At 38.3% G+C, this 16,692-nt stretch overlaps 1 protein-coding gene across 2 annotated transcripts; it reads left to right on the top strand.

Moving 5' to 3' along the window:
* Window positions 1-4,454: 4,454 nt before the first annotated feature.
* LOC131060371 (phosphopantothenoylcysteine decarboxylase subunit VHS3) lies at window positions 4,455-14,621 on the top strand. 2 transcript variants are annotated; one of them, XM_059209999.1, is made up of 3 exons: window positions 4,455-5,210; window positions 14,061-14,107; window positions 14,222-14,621. In XM_059209999.1, the coding sequence occupies exons 1-3, from the start codon at window positions 5,008-5,010 to the stop codon at window positions 14,464-14,466; spliced, it is 495 nt and encodes a 164-aa protein (XP_059065982.1). In that variant the 5' UTR covers window positions 4,455-5,007; the 3' UTR covers window positions 14,467-14,621. The 2 variants fall into 2 exon arrangements, with proteins under 2 accessions (XP_059065982.1, XP_057849547.2); XM_057993564.2 differs by having other exon boundaries at window positions 4,458-5,210; window positions 14,061-14,621.
* Window positions 14,622-16,692: the final 2,071 nt, after the last annotated feature.

Here is a 16,692-nt window from a genome sequence, read left to right as displayed (position 1 = left end):
ACATGTCTATGTCATTAGGACGAGGAGGTGGGAGAGGATGCCCTTGATGAGGTTCATATCTGAAGTTATCTCAACCTCTACCACTCTCGTTACAGCTATGGTTTTCTAATGTTTGTCGTATTTGCGTGGTATCAAAATTAGAGGGTAGTTTAGCTCCCTCTTGAGCAAGTCTCAAAAGTGAGCATCTGCGACCTCTCCTACATCATCAAGCCACGATGGCCCACATTCAAAAGGTTTGGAATTTGTAACCCAAGCCTCATCATCACACTGGTTGGATTGCATGCTGGAACGATGCGATTTCTCGCTCTCTGAGGTTTCTGCGCATTTATGGTAGATAAGTTGCCATGTATCGTAGATGCTCGTATGATGCGACCACCAAAGATCTTTGTGCTGCCACAGAAGCTTTGGCCTTGAATCCTTTTGATTCTAACCTGCAACTTTGATTAGCCTAGCTCCATCATCAGAAATAAATTGCAGATAACTACTCTGCTAGAGGAGCTCAAATCAAAGCTAGATTACATTGGCCCAAGGTGGGTGACAGGGCGTCCAAATAATTTTTCTTGTCTTTGTGTGCTTGTCATACCTCTGTAGGGATTAAGAAAATCAAAGAAGGGCATGTTGTTCTCACCGAGCTGCCTCATATTCTGCAAGCCTTTGTCCCTCATTATGAGAAGGTGTTTACAACATAGGGAGACTCTTTGGCCAAAGTCCAAGCTTTGCAAGAGTGCTTAGCTGATATTCCCAAAAGGCTTTTCGAGTCTCAACAGACCTTTTGTGATCTCTTACTAACCATTGATGATCTCAAGGAAGCCATTTTTTCCATGGCAGATGATAAAGCCCCTAGGTGTGATGGTTTCCCTTGAGAGTTCTACAAAGCCCTTTGGCCTTGTGAAAGATGCTTAACCGGGGTAACATCAAATTTATCCCTAAGACTGGGGATCTAGAGGGAATTTGCAATTGGAGGACTATTACCTTGTTCAATGTCTCATATGAGATCGTTTCCAAAGGCTTGGCTCTCAAGATGTGTCATCTCCTACCCTTGATTGTTCATTCGGAGCAGACTGAATTTATCGAGTCTAGGTTTATTCTGGATAATATCATTGTTCTTTGGGAAGGGATGGATTGGGCCCGACACTCCAAATAGCTGGCAATCTTCCTTAAGATTGAATTCACTAAAGCGTATGATCACATTGAGTGTCCATTTATTTTGGCTATGCTCAAAGCTCTTGACTTCGGCCCCAGATTCATTTAGTCTGTCTAGATGTTATTTGAAGATGCCTCGGCCTGCATCACAATCAATGGCCGTCAGTCTGAGGCTTTTGGTCTTTTCATATCCATTCGCTAGGGTTGTCGTCTGGCTCCTTCTTTATATGTTCTTGTGGCAGAGGGTTTTGGGTACTTACTTGCTAATGCTATCTTTGTTGGGTGTGTCCGTGGTATCTCCCTGCCCGAGTCACCTTCTCAACTTGTCAATGGCCATTTTGCGGATGACTCCTTTCTCACTCTCATTGAGGAAGAAGATAATGTTTGTTTAGGCTGCTCTTCAATGTCTGGACACCTTTTGCCTGGCTTCTGGCTCAACCATTCAATGGCACAAGACACAATGTTATAGGTAGTCTTTTCTTCCCACCTCGCCTTGGATCCTTTAATATGGCTGGAAATGGCTACATCATGGCGAAATTTTTCTCTTTCTGGGCATTCCTTTTGCCTTTCAAGCTTCGCCTGTGGAACTTTGGAATGTTGTTTTAACCAGGATTGAGAAAATGTTGGCCTATTGGATAACCAAGCCTCTCTCTCTGGTCGGTGAATTTCAAATTTGTTCGAAGGTTTTGGTTGTCACTCATGTCTATACTCCTCATGTTGAGCTCCTTATAAGGCCTCTTACATGAAGTTGGAAAGACTTCTGCGGGATTTTCTTTGGGCCTCTAGTTTTGACCATCAAGGTTTTAACAGAGTTGCTTGGGAGTATTGTTGCCCTCCCAAGGAGTCCGAAGGGATTGACCTTATTTCTACCTAGAAACAAGGGCTTTCCTCATGTGCTAAATGGATCATCAGAGCCTTATCTGGCAACAAAGCTTGGAAAATCCTTCTTCGACATTGCATTTCTTCGGGATTTCCTGCCAATAGGCCAGCTTGGAAGGGGATTGGTTTTCAAACCCTGCTCATTATGAAAGACCCTGTTAAGATCCAGGGTACTTTTGTTGTTAAAAGCATCTGGCGTGCTTGGGAAGCTATTAAGCCTTGGCTTTGGTGGGTGGGTGATGGTTTTCGTGATGGGATCTCCATGAATCAACACAACCTTTGGTGGTCACCTCTTTTTCAGGTGCAAGGGTTACCGCAAGCCAAAATCCAGGGTGTTAGTGCTCTATGTTTTCACAAACGTGGCATTCGAACACCTAAGGATGTGTTTTTGAGAGTTTATATGAGTCTCCGATCATGGGATGACCTCCAGGTCCAGTTTCGTCTGTCTTGACCTGATCGACAAACTTATGACCTGCTGATTTCGAACTTATCCTCATATTTGTTACATAAGCTTAGCATTCAGTCTGACAGACCTTGGTGGAAGGATTGGAAGTGGTATCCTTGGACTCCTTTCACCAACTACAAACCCATTTTGGGTTATCTCTGGTTGGTTCCTCATTTGCCTATGGTCCATATTCTTAACGAGCGGTGGCACTTGCAGTCTTCTCAAAAATCCTAGAGACTCGGGTTTCTTGATGTCTGGCCCGCCACCACTGAACCCAAGATTGCACACTTTGCTTGGTGTGTGCTTTTTCAGGTGTTGCCTTTGGGTTCCAGACTTAAGTATTTGGGGGTTCTTGATCCCTGGTGCCCTTTTTGTGGTCACCCAGAAACTTTTATGCACATTTTTTGGTTTTGTAGAAGAGCACAATAGTATTGGAGTTGGATCCATGATTTTTTTTAGCCTTTTCAGACTGAGCCCTTTTCTTCGCATATGGCTCTACTGCGAGATTCGCCTAGAATCCCCTTCAAGTTTTCCTAGATATGACATGCTTTCAGAATGGAGATCCTATTTACTCGTTGGAAAGATAGAAATGCAGTTCTTTTTACTCACAACTCTTTAGATATTAATGTCTCACTTTATGCTAAAGATTGCATTTGTAATAATGTATTAATGCAGATTCAGGTATAAGCAGATAAAGTGGCTCTTGAGGTGGGCCACTTAAAGGAGCTCCTTTAGCATTGGGGCAACGCCCCTTGTGCGGTTGCCAGAGTGCCATCAGATTCTGTTTCTACTGATCGCACTCCACCCCGTGGCCGCTGTCATGGCCGAAGTTCCTCTGCCCGACGCTCTTAGACCCCGCGATCCCAGGCTCCTCGCCGCTCCTCTGGTGGGAGACGATGTGTGAAGGCACCGCTCGACTTCTCCTCCGCGTCATGGCTCTGCCTTGGGGTGGCCTTCTGCTGCTCCTTTTACTTTGGCTCCTGCTGCTGTTGATGGCTCTGGGTGGCCTACTACCACCTCCTCCAAGTTTCCTCACGTGCCTCTGGCTATTTTTCCTCCCAAGCGGGAGGAAGGAGAAGAAGAAAAAGACCCTGAAGATGGTTGGTCCTTGCCAGACTTGACTCCTAGCCCCGCTGATTTATGGGGCAAGAAAGATGATCCAGATCCTCCCCCCTCGGCTGCCTCTGCTTTGGCTACTTGAGGAAGTTTTTTGATGAATAACTTTGTTTTTTTTATTTCAGCTTCTTGCCGTGTGACTCTCGCAGGGTGATCTTGTATTCCTCGGACTTTTTTTGTGAATATGTAATTTAATATTTTTATATAATCGAGAAGGCCTATTCATCAAAAAAGATTTACAATAATTAAATAAAAAGATATGCTGTTTTGAAATTAAAATAACAATAACAATAAGACGCAAATTGTCATGTTCTAACTATAAATGAAAACACAATAAACAAATGTTTTAAAAATAAAAAATATTAATTTCAACATTCTTCATTATACAAATAATTCATGATATTACATTTTTTATATTATTTTAACATCATTATAACTCTCAAAATTTTATTAAGGATATAATTAAAAATATATATTGAAAAACCGTATTAACAATAATATATAGTTAATTCTAATACAAGTGCCCTTACAACGAAGTCCTCTAGTAAGAATAAACTCTCTTATCATGGTAAATTTTAAAAAGAACATTGTTTCTTACAGAATTATTTAGCGTTTACTGTTGAGGTCTTTCCTCATCACCGAAATCTTTACATCTGTGCAAAGTTAATTTGGTCGAAGTATACATAAAGACATTTATTTTCTTATTTGAACCCGCATTGAATATGGCATTGAACGTGGAAAGGGCGAACAACAATAAACATCCCATCAAATTAGTGTGTGCCCTTTAAGGGCGGCCCCCTTATTGCAAGGGAATAACGTCGAAGCTAAGCTTCACTTTTTATAGTTGTCATCTTGCGAGGCAAGAACGCGGAAACTCAATAATTAACTTCACCAAGAGCAGGACCACAATCTGCAATCATTCCCCACTGACGCACTCTTGGGATATTTGTATCTCCATTATTGCTTGTTTTCTAGCATATCGAATATCTACTTTCTCTACTTTCTCTACTTAATCTTCTGTACCTCTGCTTACAATCCCCGTTCTTGATTTCTTTACTTTTTCAACAAAGCATCAATTTTCTGTTAATGGCGTCCACTTCGACATCTGCTCTAGGAAACCAGGAACGCGATCCATTTTTTATACTTGAACCTCCCACCGAAAGGATAAAATCCTCTTTATCTGCAAAACAATATGATGTATTCATAAACCATCGAGGCCAGACGTTAAAACAACTCTGGCCCAGCAGCTCTACGATTGTCTACACCAAGCTGGGATCCGGGCATATCTGGATGCTCCAGAGACTGAACCGGGAGAATATTTTACTTCTGCCATAAAGAATGCCATATTATCTGCGAAAGTGCACATAGCCATCTTATCACCAACATATGCAGAGTCTGTTTGGTGTTTAGCTGAGCTAAGCTTAATGTTTCAAACCGAGGCTAGAATTATACCCCTGTTTTACCATGTTCCTCCTTCAGACTTCCGCCACATCAAAAATGGAGTTGCAAAAGCATTTAGGGAACACGAAGAGAAGGGCAGATATCCTAGTCATGACATTCAACAGTGGAAAGAATGCCTGCAGAACGTTTCAGGGATAAAGGGCTTCGAACTCAACGGACACAACCAGTAAGACACCTCTGGCGCTTTCCAGTCACATATATTTTCTATAAATCTTGTTATAAGAAATTTCTCAAAATGTAGTTCAATTAGTTTTTTTTATGTAAGATTTACAGAGAGCATAAACAAATCATCAAATGATAAAATAGAGACAAATAAAATCATAAGCGAAAACAACACAAAGTATTTAACGTGGTTCGGCAATATGCCTGCGTCCACCAAAAACAGTAGAAAACTCTTTTATTAACAACAACACTAATTTTGCATTACAAACAGTGCATTACATAATGGACTCTGCAACCAATTAACCGAGTATGCTAAGTTGTCTTAACGTATTTCCAGGCTTGCATTATGAGGGATCACCTGAATTTTGTTTACAGTGGAACTTATTTTGTTTTCATTGAAACTTTTAGAACAGAGACAATAATAGGTTTTTGTGGGACTTCACATCCCAACAATCTTTCATTTGAAGTTTCAAAAATAATGTAAATGATCATGCTTCAAGAAAACTCCTGCTCTCCAAGCCCTGTTGTCATAGGGTTACCAATCCAAGACAAGCTCTATAGAATTTCAGCTTCTCTTTTGAAACAACCTTTGTAAATGCATCGGCATGATTCAAATTCATATGTACCTTTTCGAATTTGAGCTTACCATCTTCAAGGACACTTCAAATATAATGATATCGGAGTTTTATATGCTTTGTTCGCGAATGAAATGCTGCAATTTTGGCCAAGTGAATGCCACTTTTACTATCACTATACAATAGGAATTCCTTTTGTTTATTAAACCCAATTCAGATGGTAACCTCTGCAACCACAACATCTCCTTTGCTCCTTTTGTCATTGCAATATACTCTGCTTCAGTAGTTAAAAGAGCCACTACTTTTTGCAACCTGGAAATCCAACTAATTGCTGCACCTGCCAATGTGAACACATATCCTATTGTAGTCCATCTTCGATTTAAATCTCCAGCCATATCTGATTCAACATATCCATACAATTGTGCATCTTCGTCTCTAAACCTCAAAACATGGTTTGAAGTTCCTTTAAGATATCTCAGAATCCATTTCACTACTTGCCAATGAATTTTTTCTAGATTACTCATGTATCTACTGACCACTCCCACTAGGGCAATATCTGGTCTTGTACAAACCATAGCATATATTAAACTCCCAACTACAGATGAATATGACACTGTTGCCATGTATTCTTTTTCTTCCAGTGTCTTGGGACACATCTGAGAAGATAATTTGAAATGCTCTACTAGGAGTGTGTTGACTGCCTTGGCATCCTTCATGCTAAACCTTTTCTAGTACTTTTCCAATGTATTTCTCGTATGACAATATAAGTTCCTTTTTCTTCCTCTCTCTAATAATGTAGCACCCAAATCCTTCATTGAAAATTTATTAGATAACTATTGTTTTAACTTTTCAACAACAACCATGCTAGATCGTGCAAGTAGCATATTGTCAATATACAACAATAGCAATACAAATTATCCATTATCAAAGGACTTAGGATAAACACAATGGCCAAATTCACATCTAGAAAAGTTCTTGCTTAGACATGAAAGAATTAAATTTTAGATACCATTGTCTAGGAGCTTGTTTTAACCCATATAAACTATGATTTAGTCTGCAAACTAATGCTTCTTTACCTTTTCCTGCAAAACCTTCTAGTTGCTTCATGTACAACTCTTCTTCCAAGTCACCACGAAGAAAAGTTGTCTTGAAGTTGACATCAAGTTGTTCCAATTCTAAATCATAAACAAATACTAAACCCAACATTACTCTAATAGAGGTCATTTTCACAACTGGTGAAAATATCTCTGCAAAATCAATGCCCTTTTGTTGAGCATAACCCTTGACCACCAATCTGGCTTTAAATCTTTTCTTCTCACCTGATTCTTCCTTCAACCTACACACCCACTTACTTTGCAACACTTTCTTGTTGGGTGGAAGGGTAACAAAACCCCATGTGTGATTTCTCTTAAGAGATTTCATCTCATCTCTCATGGCTTCCATCCATTTATTGCTATCTTTATCTACGCATGCTTCTTCAAACATAGTAGGTTTAGATTCATCAAAAAGTAATAAATATTGAATAAAATCTATATAAATGGTTGAAGGCCTACATTCTCTAGTGGATCTTTGAACTGGAGGAATCAACTCTTGTGAAGTACTAGCAGGATGATCATGTTCTTCATCATGGAAATCTCATGTCTAATCATGTGTTTGAATTTGCATTGGTGGTTGTGGGTAGTTTCCAATCACCTTTCATTTAAACACATCATTACCATTCACGATATCTTCTAAAGGAATATAATCCTTAGGTGATGTGTCTTCTTCTTGTAAACTTAGCAATACCTTTTCATTAAATATCACATCTCTACTTCATGTGACACACTTAGCAATTGTATCCCACAACTTGTAACCATATGTTTCTTCTCCATATCAAACGAAGATACACGTTTTATATTACATGTCAAGATTAGTTCATTTTTCTTTTGGAACATGAACAAAGGCTTCACATCCAAATACACACAAATGATCACAATAAATTTTCTTACTGTAAAGCGGAAAATCGCGAGCGAACCCTAAGTGTTCCCCCCACCACTCCAAGGAGAGAGAAACGAGGTCACTAGGGTTGATGGTTTTCACTTAGGGGAGACTTTACATTCAAAAGAGGGGTTGAAACCCACAAGATCCAATCCCACACAATGCAAGATTGGATTTTAAATGAGTTTCAAGGGTTGAGACATCAAGGATACCCTCTTTTGTAAAGAATGTAGATAGAAGGATTGAGCTAGGAATGCATGTGAAGTGAGAAAGATTCGCTTATAAACAGAGATAGGAATATAGGATGAAGCTGCGGACCTGGAATTAGCAGTAAAATGTCGAGACAGTGTTGTCCTGCAAATTTGAGCGAAAGTTGACGGGACGATGGCGCCCAGCGTGCACACGGTCCTCCGAAAAATCCGCGAAACGAAGGGGGATCTGTTCGTCTCTGCACAAGGATTCTAGATCTTCAATTACAGCCGCGTACCTGCAACCTACACACAGAAAAGAGAGGATGATTGGGGGGTTAGGGATTAGGGGTTTGCCCTTAGGTCAAACCCCGGTTTTGGAATTAACCAAGAAATGAGAATGCTGTAAATGTAAATGTTTGTAATGTAAACAAGTACTGATACCTTGTTGTAAGAATGTTTGTATTCCTACATGTGAAGGTGTAAATGTTGTTGTATGTTGTATGTTGTAAGTGATCTCCTCTTCAATGGTTGAATCCTTATCTTGAATGCAACACTTAGCCTTGAATGGAGACTTAGGATGATCAATTGCTTGAAGGAATGCTTGAATGCTTGAATGTTTGAATATCGCTTCTGCCTTTTTTCCATCTAGCAAAATGGGAGAGGAAATGTAGTTTATATACTTGCCAATTAGGGTTGATAAACTGATTTTTCCGACCTTAGGCCGACCAGGAAACAATATTTTCCAATTTGCAAACTAAAAGACCCGAAGCCCCATAAGAGACTGGGCCCAAAATAGGGCCAGGGACCAGGGCGCTGGGCACCATGGTCCTGCGAGACCAGTGCACTGGGCGCCATGGTCCCACCTCCAGGGATAGTAGGGTGCAAGGAGGATCAGGCCAGGGTGCTAAAAAATGCAGTTTTTGATGTCATGAACAAGTTTCGAGGTCTCCATTCAGGTTTCGTGTTGCATCGCCATCGTGAAGACCCAAATGCAGTCGAAATTGCAAGTGTCACAATTTTAGGATGCTACATTTAGCCCCCACTTTAGCGGGAGTATAAGTGTACGCTCATACTTCCGGTAAAGTACAATGACACAACATTGAAAGACTTTCACTACGTCAAGGAGGCAAGATACACCAAGCCCCCAGTGGACTAAGGATCTTACGACTTCGACTGACAAAGTAAAAGGGAAGATCACGAGGGAGAACCATGACTATCAGTAGCAAGGTTCCCTCACTATAAGTCATGCAAGAGAAATACCAAAAATTTTCAAGACAAAGCTAAGTTCGCCAAGAAATTTTCAAGTATCCTGAAGGGATAGACGGGGTGTATGCCCCCCTACATTAAAGCGATCGCACATGCCTCAACGGGGGTGATTTCTTTAAGGTAGTGATACACATAAGAAATGAGAAGGGAAAGGAGCACGTTATCACAAAGATTTAGCCCCCAAGTGTGAGATAAACCCAAGGATAATAGACACAAAACACGAATCACGAGGTGACTTCGCTTTCCTGGAGGTCAATATGCTGTATGATAATTCATGTATATCATATGTATGTATGCATAATTGTTCTTCATTCCCCAATCAAGGAAGGTCACCTAGAAGAAGGGAACACATGTGTCTTTTGAGTCAACATGAGAGAGACCAAAAGAGATTTCAATGCTTTGCATCGTCCTCAAGTAGACAACACTAAGGACAACAAATAGAAGAATGAGAATAACACATAGAAGAAGTAACAAAAGAGAGGAGGAGAGAATCTGCTATGCTAATGAAACTAGTCTAGTACGTCATCTACCCCCCGATCTTGCTGATCAATATTTTAGGAAGGCAGGAAACACGCTAGAGGAGGAACATTCAACACAGCAGATGGAGCTATCACAAGATCCAAACAAGGGCTATGTTCATGTTCCAAGCCATGTTGTTCTTGTCTAGGAGCTAGGATAGGTGCTTTAGAAAATTCGTTAGATAAATGGTTATCAACATCAATATATTCATATTCACTATCAGAAGCAAGAGAAGTAACATTTTCATCATGAATAACATTTTCATCCATATCATCATCAAGATTTATAAAAATAGGATCTTTAACTCGCACGGGATCAAAACCATCATGCATCTTATGTTTAGGAGATTTTGGAGAAAATGGAATAATGCTTGTTGAAGGTATTTTTGGAGATTGCAAAGTTTGAGAAGCAGCTGCTTGAGCTCTAAGACGACGCTTTCGTCGGCGTTCACGCACAGAACGATTTCGTCTAGTTTTAGTAGGAAATGGAGAAGATTAAGGAGGAGGAATGTTCTCATCCTTATCACTTGGGTGTTTAGGTTGTGGTCTCTTAGGCTGGATAATAGGAGAAGAGGAAGGTCTCTTCTCTCCATAAGAGGAAGGAGGAGGAACTGCTCCGTATAAAGGAGGAATATTTGGTTTAGGAAGGAGACCAAGTCCATCATGACGAAGAGGTATAGGCCTACTTTTAGAAAATCGCGAGCGAACCCTAAGTGTTCCCCCCACCACTCCAAGGAGAGAGAAAGGAGGTCACTAAGGTTGACGGTTTTCACTTAGGGGAGACTTTACATTCAAAAGAGGGGTTGAAACCCACAAGATCCAATCCCACACAATGCAAAATTGGATTTTAAATGAGTTTCAAGGGTTGAGACATCAAGGATACCCTCTTTTGTAAAGAATGTAGATAGAAGGATTGAGCTAGGAATGCATGTGAAGTGAGAAAGATTCGCTTATAAACAGAGATAGGAATATAGGATGAAGCTGCGGACCTGGAATTAGCAGTAAAATGTCGAGACAGTGCTGTCCTGCAAATTTGAGCGAAAGTTGACGGGACGATGGCGCCCAACGTGCACACGGTCCTCCGAAAAATCCGCGAAACGAAGGGGGATCTGTTCGTCTCTGCACAAGGATTCCAGATCTTCAATTACAGCCGCGTACCTACAACCTACACACAGAAAAGAGAGGATGATTGGGGTGTTAGGGATTAGGGGTTTGCCCTTAGGTCAAACCCCGGTTTTGGAATTAACCAAGAAATGAGAATGTTGTAAATGTAAATGTTTGTAATGTAAACAAGTACTGATACCTTGTTGTAAGAATGTTTGTATTCTTAGATGCGAAGGTGTAAATGTTGTTGTATGTTGTATGTTGTAAGTGATCTCCTCTTCAATGGTTGAATCCTTGTCTTGAATGCAACACTTAGCCTTGAATGGAGACTTAGGATGATCAATTGCTTGAAGGAATGCTTGAATGTTTGAATATCGCTTCCGCCTTTTTTCCATCTACCAAAATGGGAGAGGAAATGTAGTTTATATACTTGCCAATTAGGGTTGATAAACTGATTTTTCCGATCTTAGGCCGACCAGGAAACAATATTTTCCAATTTGCAAATTAAAAGACCCGAAGCCCCATAAGAGACCGGGCCCAAAATAGGGCCAGGGACCAGGGCGCTGGGTGCCATGGTCCCACCTCCACGGACAGCAGGGTGCAAGGAGGATCAGGCCAGGGTGCTGAAAAATGCAGTTTTTGATGTCATGAACAAGTTTCGGGGTCTCCATTCAGGTTCCGTGTTGCATCGCCATCGCGAAGACCCAAATGCAGTCGAAATTGCAAGTGTCACAATTTTAGGATGCTACACTTACCTAACCATTTTTCATCTGGAACTCAAAATTCTAGCTGAGTGGATGGTGCTCTATTAATTAGGTTTACTGATGTATTTACTACTTCTGCCCAAAACTCTTTTTGTAGTCCTACATTTGAGAGCATGCTATGTGCTCATTCCATAATTGTTCTATTTAATAATTCTGTAGCACTATTCTCTTGTGGTGTAAGAGAACAATCTTGATTCTCTAAATACCATTTTTTGCACAATATTAATCAAATTCTTTCAAACAATACTCACCTCCATTGTTAGTTTTAAAACTTTTGATCTTATAACCAGTTTGGTTTTCAATCACCTCCATTGTTAATTTTAAAACTTTTAATCTTATAACCAGTTTGGTTTTCAACAAGTGCTTTGAAGGTTTTAAATATGCCAAAAATTTCAAACTTCTTTTTCATCATATAAACCTGAACCTTCCTAGCGCAATCATCCAAAAAAGTATCAAAATAAATGGATCCTCCAATAGATGCTACTTTTGTGGGTTTGAAGACACCCAAATGAACTAGCTCCAATGGTCGTGTCTTCATCTTGTGTTCCCTTTTAGATAATCTTGTCCTCTTTTGCTTTCCATAGATGTAATGTTTACAGAACTTCATATCCACTACTTTCAAACCTAGAAGTTGATCCTTCAAAATCTCAAGACCCTTCTGGCTCATGTGTCCGAGCCTTTTATGCCAAAGTTCTGTTGTGCTATCTACGACTGCCATTGTTTCTCCCACTTCAATCTGACCATCTGGTACATACAATGTACCAGATTTGCTTCCTCTTGCTATGACCAATGCTCCTTTTGTTACCTTCCATGCTTCTGCTCGAAACGTAACATTATATCCAAGAGAATCTAATTGCCCGACTGAAATTAGTTTCCTTCTAAGTTGAGGAACATGTCTCACATATTTCAACAACCAAATGTTACCATTCTTCATCTTCAATAGAACATCTCCTTTTCGAGTGATATTAGAAGGTTCGTCATGATCAAGATAAACCTTACCAAAATTACCTGCTCTGTAATTTCTAAAACAGTTTCGTGAAGACGTTGCATAAAACGATGCTCCTGAGTCAAGTATCCAAGCATCTATAGCAACTTCAATTGAAGATAAAATAAGATAATTAGCATGTCTTCTTTAGAAGTTGTATTTAACTCATTATCTTTAGATTGATTTTCAACCTTCTTCTTGTTCTGGAAAGTCCGACAATTTTTCTTCAATTGACCCTCCTTACCACAATGCCAACATATGCAATTTCCACATTCCGAAGTTTTGGCCTAAAATTTTTTTCAATTCTCCATTTCTTGTGATTCTTGTTATACTCATCTCTAGAAACAGTGATCTTTGTTGGCATCTATAATAATGGTTGGTCTCTCCCAAAAGAGGTCCAGACTAAGATACTGGTTTTTACCACAGCTTCAGGTAGTGCAAAGCACAGGAGAAAGATCAAGACAAATCAAAAGAGACTTCTGTGATCTCCTCCACAACTGGCAAGGATATGACTTTTTGCGTCACCTTGTTCTTCTCAATAGCATGCTTCAAATCTGCTCGTGATCTTCCATGATCTTCCAACACAGCTATCCTCCCTCCTATGTTGGCTGGACTTCTGCTGATTTTCTGTCAACTACAGATCTTCTTATAGCTCTGATACCAGTTGCAAGATTTACAGAGAGCATAAATAGATCAGCAAATGATAATTTATGCAAGAAAAATAGAGACACAGAAAATCATGGTTAGACAATCTGCCTACGTCCACCAAAACAGAAGAATTTTTTTTATTAACCACAACACTAATTTTGCATTACAAACAAACCAATATATAGTGGACTCTGCAACCGATTATACGAGTATGCTAAGTTGTCCTGACGTAATTCCAGGCTTGCATTACGGGGCATCACCTGAATTTTGTTTACATTGGAACTTTTAGAAGCGAGACAATGACATGTATTTGCGGGACTTCACATCCCAACATTTTATACTTCACCCTAGAAAAAATACTGGGAAATTGAGACTAAAAATGGAAGGACTATTTTCTTCGAGGATGCTTTTCTTCTGGAATGAAATCAAGTATTTTAACTTCCAGATCTTGTTCTAGGCATTATAACCTGCACAACCCTTGCTAACAGACTTCCCATCCTCTTCTGATTCTTGACTCTTGCATTGGGATTTGTGGTTGGAACTTTCCTATAGTCCTGAAGATTAAATGGAAATTACACTTGCTTCTGTTGTGGCACTAGGTAATTGTTCTCTTCCTTTTAATGTGTATCAAGTATTTTCATACTTGTGCTTCTTTCTCTGAATTGTTTTTTAAGGCTCTGGCTCGTTATGCTGTATTGTACTCAGGTCTCTATGTGTTTTTTATTCAATAAAAGTTTGTAATTTTGTAAAGTTAATAGGAAAACAACTTCAATTATTTACAATCTCATTTTAATTATATTTTTGCTTTCGCTTTTCCTATTTTCAGCGACCTAGGCAAGCTGTGTAATCAAGTCGTGTCTGCCGTGGTTAAAGAGAAGCAACAGAGAAAAATTCCCTTGGAAGTTGCAAAATGTGAGGTGGGACTTGATGAGTCTGTGAAAGATTTCCACAGCCATTGCCAAAGGAATGGGCAGATGAGAGATAAAGTAATGGGAGGGTCTGCCAAGACCACTGTCGTCAAAAATGAAGATACTGTTGATGAGAATTATATTGACGATTGGGTTGAGCCTGATGACAATGAAGAGGATGAAAAATATGATGATGAGAATTATATTGATGATGACGATGAAGAGGATGAAAAAGATGATGATGAGAATTATATTGATGATTGGGTTGAGCCTGATGAGAATTATATTGATGATTTCTCTGGTTACATTTATGAGGATCGATGATTGGGTTGAACTTGATGACTACAACGAAGAGACGAAAAATATGATATCTTAAAAGCAAACCAAAATTTATAAAATTGAAGGGGTGTTGTATGTGAAATGATTTTTTATTTAAGTTTTATATTTATAAAAAAATAGTACTAATATATTTAATTGTATTTTTTGTTATTACAATTCGTTAATTTTTATCGTATATCATAAAAATTATTAAAAAATTTAAATAATAATTTCATCATCCAAAAATTTAAATTTTGATAATTTTTTTGAAGTATAAAATGATAGATAGCTTGGATGATAAGATCACCAAATATCTAAATAAGATAATTTTGAGTCTTGTATTCACATTTCTTAGTTTAATCAATTTTGACTTTAATTTTTTTATTTTTTTACGCAAAACTAACAAACACAAGAAAGCAATCAAATTTAATGAAGTAAAGCAAAGACGTGATTAGAGGATAATAATAGCTTGAGCTGAAACATTGCCTTTAGTTAGATATTAGTAGGGATACCATAGGAAACAAACTCAAATTGGAAATACTTCAAATCACATTAGGTCCTCCAACTAAGTTTTGTACAAGTTAATGGCTTAAGAAGATAGTCACCAAGAAAGGGGCTTCCCTAATTTTATTAAAAGTTATAAATTATGTTGCAAGGCACAAACAAATGGAAACTCTTGAAGAATGTTCTTGCACATTCCAAGATAAGTGAATCTCCTTAATAACCCATAAATCAATATTTTGCATAGTTCAAGTTTTTCAAAAAAACTCAACACGAAGGAAATTCATCCTGACATATTGAGAGGTTGGAGAGGAACTTTTGAAAATGTGTGCAAGTTAGTGAGTTTCGTCCTCACATAACCAATTAAAAATCAATCATTAGGAAAAAAAAAAAAAGACTAGTTCACTCACAACCAATCATAGATCTATATAGTAAAGGCATTCATCTAGTCCGTCCATGTTGCCACATGCTTGGACATTGCTCAACCAATAGCTAGGCATTTATAGCCATATCAAAGATATCTCTATTCCCATCAAGGTATAGCTCCACTGCTATCAAGGCATTAATAGCCTCAATGAAGCTAGTTGAGTCACCTAAGAAGATTGAGTTTTTGATATTTTCTTTTGCTCAACCTTTAATTTCTTTTAATTTTTTTTTTTTTCCAAATTTTTTTTTTTCGTTTCTTTTTGGTTTAATCCATAAGAATGAGGCTTATATTTTAAATTTTGTACTACAATTGTCAAAAAATAGAGAAACATAATTGAATATTTTTATTTAGTGAGATAGTTATAACATTAAAATTTGAGAAATTCTATAAGATACTTTATTGGTATGTTTTATATGTATAAATTAATCACAAGCTTTCTCAAATACATGAGATAAATTCTAATAATGAAGATGATTTCAATTGTTATAATAATTATAGATATTGAGGATATTTTATGAAATGCATACCTAAAAAATAAATTAAACAACTTGACTATAATAGAGGGTCATCCCACATAACTGAGTTACAATTTTTCTCATGAAAAAAACTTGTCAATTGCTAACAATTTTTTGAACACCTTCAAACAAAGGGATACTTTTTTTCGAACATCCTTGGGGTGTTTACTTGAACACCCCCCTTCAAGCGAACCCACTCTCCACGTAGGGTTCACTCAAAAGCCTATCAATCAATTTTTTTTGTTAATAAAGAATGGATTCGTTCAAATAACCCCTTCACATGAACCCATTTTTTAATATTTTTTATAAAGAGTTTATAATTGTCAAAAATAACAGTTTCATTGTCATTTTTGACATCGAGAGCCAAAACCCACTTGAAAACGATGAGCCAAACCCCAAGAGAGCGATGAGCTACATCACCATCCACATCACATCTAGGTTCCATGTTACCTATTCTTCTTAGTATTTTTCATGTTTTGCATTTTGTTTGTAATTTATTTTGCATCTGGTTTGTCTTTTTTTGCATTTGATTTTTACATGGAATCTATTATATCTCCTAGTAAATTTTAAAGCATATGGATCTCTTCTACTTCTATTGTGCCATGCACACTATAAATCCTCATGCTAAGCTAGTCCATACATTTGTTTACTAAAAAAGGATGAACAATTTTTAATATTACAAATCAAAATTGTGATAAGAAGTGGATGGAATGATTTTTAAAATAACTGTAGTTATGAGGTATACATAGGATCTTGCACTCTAGCACCACTTAAAATATATAAAAAATC

This window comes from Cryptomeria japonica, chromosome 8 (genome assembly GCF_030272615.1).
Source record: "Cryptomeria japonica chromosome 8, Sugi_1.0, whole genome shotgun sequence".
NCBI classification, from domain to species: domain Eukaryota; kingdom Viridiplantae; phylum Streptophyta; class Pinopsida; order Cupressales; family Cupressaceae; genus Cryptomeria; species Cryptomeria japonica.
This window is presented reverse-complemented; position numbering and strand designations above follow the sequence as displayed.

Excerpts from the sequence above, each read along its gene's own strand:
- LOC131060371 (XM_057993564.2), top strand. The coding sequence starts at position 5,008 with ATGTTTCAAACCGAGGCTAGAATTATACCCCTGTTTTACCATGTTCCT. Across the intron at positions 5,211-14,060 it reads GAACTCAACGGACACAACCA|CGACCTAGGCAAGCTGTGTA; the intron begins GTAAGACACCTC and ends TCCTATTTTCAG.